Source organism: Octopus bimaculoides, chromosome 10, assembly GCF_001194135.2.
Source record: "Octopus bimaculoides isolate UCB-OBI-ISO-001 chromosome 10, ASM119413v2, whole genome shotgun sequence".
Lineage (NCBI taxonomy): Eukaryota > Metazoa > Mollusca > Cephalopoda > Octopoda > Octopodidae > Octopus > Octopus bimaculoides.
Genome location: NC_068990.1, coordinates 86,771,926 through 86,775,460, shown reverse-complemented (window position 1 = coordinate 86,775,460; position 3,535 = coordinate 86,771,926). Strand labels below are relative to the sequence as shown.

At 35.4% G+C, this 3,535-nt stretch overlaps 1 protein-coding gene across 1 annotated transcript in view; it reads left to right on the top strand.

Annotated features, from left to right (window-relative positions):
- Window positions 1-3,535, top strand: part of LOC106869938 (sodium- and chloride-dependent glycine transporter 1) — an 89,950-nt gene that overhangs the window by 28,178 nt on the left and 58,237 nt on the right. Inside the window, exons 3-4 of the mRNA XM_014915875.1 lie at window positions 2,385-2,516; window positions 3,130-3,387. Of these exons, the coding sequence (XP_014771361.1) occupies window positions 2,385-2,516; window positions 3,130-3,387 (390 nt within the window). The remainder of the gene's footprint in view (window positions 1-2,384; window positions 2,517-3,129; window positions 3,388-3,535) is intronic.

Genomic DNA, 3,535 nt, shown 5'->3' with positions numbered 1-3,535 from the left:
CACACACACACACACACACACACACACAAATGTTTACACAGTAGTACAAATTACTATCTTGGGAGGAAGTGAATATGTCAGTTGTTTCTGGTAAGGCTGTTTATTGAGAAATTCTGTAATTGTCACCAATATCCAATTATATACAGTAAAGTCAGTGTTAACATATTCATTGTAGTTGTGACCATCACAAATCTAAGTAGAAATACTTGTTCAGTGAGAAAGTGACAATAACTGATGTTAGCAGCCTATACGGTAACTTATCTCAGTAGCTAAGGCTATATTAATCAAAACCGTTCCAACGTAGGTCGTAGTTTCTCCCTCTGTTAAAGTGGATTGATGAAAATTGTGTCATCAATGAATAATGAAAAATGACATAATTAAACGTCAAGCTTGCCTTGTTTAATTTAATATCGACAGTCATTCTTTGGACCACTACCTTTGCAATGTTTGCTTCACGTGTACCTTTAACATTGTCCTTGTTCTCTCAGAGGGGACGAACTGGTAATATAGTAAGAGCACTGGCAGTATTTCTTCTGATTTTGTGCGCCCTGAATTCAAATCTAGCATTTGGTAGCAACTTTGCTTTCGTCTTTTGTAGTCAAAGGAAAAGAACACCAATCCAGGGTGGGTGGACTGGCAGGAATTTAGGCTTACCAAACAAGAAATTTTGTGGTATCTATTTCGGGTTTTGTATCCTGGAAGCCTAGATTCAAAAACAGTGGCTCCAAGCGGTGTCACCCCTATTGCAGCCTTTCCCTAAGGTAAAATCAGTGGGACATTGAGAGGAAGGCTTGCATGCAAAAGCAGCTGCTAATCTTGAAATGAAGCACTTGCCAAGGCATATTTATGCATGAGTAGGTAGCGGCCCAATTCTGACCAAGGAGGATCTACATGTTCTTGCAAACATTCCGCTAAGCTCTCAAGTGTAATAATAACTCGATTACAAGAGGTGGTTCTTTCTTCTACAAAAACACAAATCATGACTGCCTCCAGTCTTACACTCTCCATGAAATAGTTCATGGACGTGGTTCTTTCTTTGACTCAATCATAAAAAAATATATGGAAGACAATTCGGGATATGTTTCTTATAAGATTTCCTCAGCAAAATATAGATTTCACTCTATTTGCTGAAGTAGTGACCAAAAGTATCATTAAATAGACTTACAATATTTTATATGAGTGGTCCTGAATAACTAGCGTATTTACAAAAATAAATCACCGAGGTTAATTACTCATTAACCTCATTGATTTATTTGTCAAATTATAGAGAGTGGTGTGTGTGTATATTTTGTAAAGGCGGAGAGAATTAATTGGTTACTACCGCTGCTGATGTTATTGTAATACGTGTTGTGTTGTTCTAATATAAAAAAATAATTTATTTTGTAGAGATAGAGAAATGGTAGTGACGTGTGAAGTGGAGATGGATGACAAAGATAAGAAGGATTGGTCAAGATATCGTCGATAGTTTTCACAAACAAAAATTTATGGCTTTGTACCAAATTTACAATCATTAACTAAAACCAAAACTACTTTAGATATACCACATTCATAACAAATCTTCACATCGATTCAAAACTATGAATTTATATGAAACCTGATTGTGGTTATTTAGCTTACTAGAAATGTCAGTTAAATCTCTTTGTAGTCACACACTAAAGTTCTTCTTGTAAATAGTATAATATATAAAGTAGTCTTAGATATATTATATCTGAATATAAACGAGAATGGCCAAAGCTAGAGCGCTTTCAACTATAGATTTACAAACGCTCACTTGGTAATTAACAACCACAATAACCAAGACAATTTAACAAAGGAGGAGAATAGTTGAATCAGGAGAATTTTTTAATTACTTATTCTCTATCTACGGAGCCTGCAGCAATGTAAGGCAGTGTCTAGTTCGGTGCAGATGAACTCATAAAGTTGCGCGGAAAAACCAGTAAATGTTTTCTGTTTAATCTATTAGCAGCGAGGAAAGACTGTAAAGTTTGTTTCCGGTGGGTTTTGGAAATGCAGTAATTAAAATGAATGTAATAAGCGCTAGAAGAGGAAAAGAAAATATCTGACATTTCTTCACAAATTCCTTTACCTCGATAATCATAGACATTTAAGTTTTGTCACAGTAAGTGCATCCATTTTAAATACTACACTTTAGTATTTAAAAACAGTAGAGCCAGGACACACAGACGGAAAGGAAACGAAGGAGATGTCTGGAAGGTGAATTCCTGCAAAACCGACCAAGGACCACATGATGATGTTAAACTAGGTTGTGTTGGGCCTAGTATTCAAATCGTATGACGTTTACTATTACGCTTTACACTTTACGCCTTCCACTAATAAAAATCAGACGACCAACTTTTTGATTTTTATATTATTTTCTTTTGCAGGTGCCTTTTTACTCCCGTACATTATTTCACTCATCTTCTTGGGAATTCCTTACGTTTTTCTGGAAATATCATTCGGACAGTTTGCCGGACGTGGACCACTGAGTATCTGGAAAGCCAGTCCAGCTTTTAAAGGTAACAATTATGTTATTAATATATTATCAGAATCAGTAAAATGTCTGCTATAAATGCATAGTGGTATCTAGTTACATCTCTTCATCTGCTGATTTTACAATTAGAAATCTATCTTACATAATTTCTAGATCGAAGCTGCAAGATGTATGCTAAAAATTGTAAGCATATACACGTAAGCTCCAAGATGCAATCCACAAGTTGTTATGAAAATATAAGGCTTACGGTGTAATGCAAAGTGTAGACTATAAGATAACTAGGTTGTTTAAGTTATAAACACAACGTTAGGTTTAATTATCATAGACTAAAATAATAATTATCATCTCATGCGTCAGCTTCGGATACGCGACAGTAAACTGTCCTGCTTGGATTTTATATATCGTAGGTGAAGACCCGTTTTCTATTAGTACACTTAAATAATTGTTCTGTTGAAAGTCCCACATTATACTACATATGCTTTCACAGCACAATTTACACGCCAATACTCATTCGTAACTTCCCTTCGATGTCTCTCCATTCATGTATGCTGTGACATTAAATAATAACAGCCGCCAAAAAGAGGAATCATTGTTCTCTCTCACTGTATTAATTATCCTTCTTTTTTTCTCCTTCACAGGTATTGGCTACTCTATGATAACCATAGGGGCCGTCCTTGCTGTTTACTACAACGTCATTTTGGCATATTCCTTTCATTTCTTCTTTGCCTCTCTCCGGAAGAATTTGCTATGGTCTAACTGTTTGAATACTTGGAATACTTGCAACTGTTTTTCTGAAACACAAAATGGCATGCTTAAAAGTTTCAGAGACACTCTGGATGGTCCTAATTTTACCGATTTTACGAGATTTCTTGATGAAAGACATTCACATTGCTACAGTAAGTTTGGCTACATTCTTCACTAGAGACAATTGTATAAATATAGATTTAACAAGAGAAGTTGACTGCATGATGATAGCCTACGTTATATATAATATTATACACACACACACACACACACACACACACACACACACAGACACACACA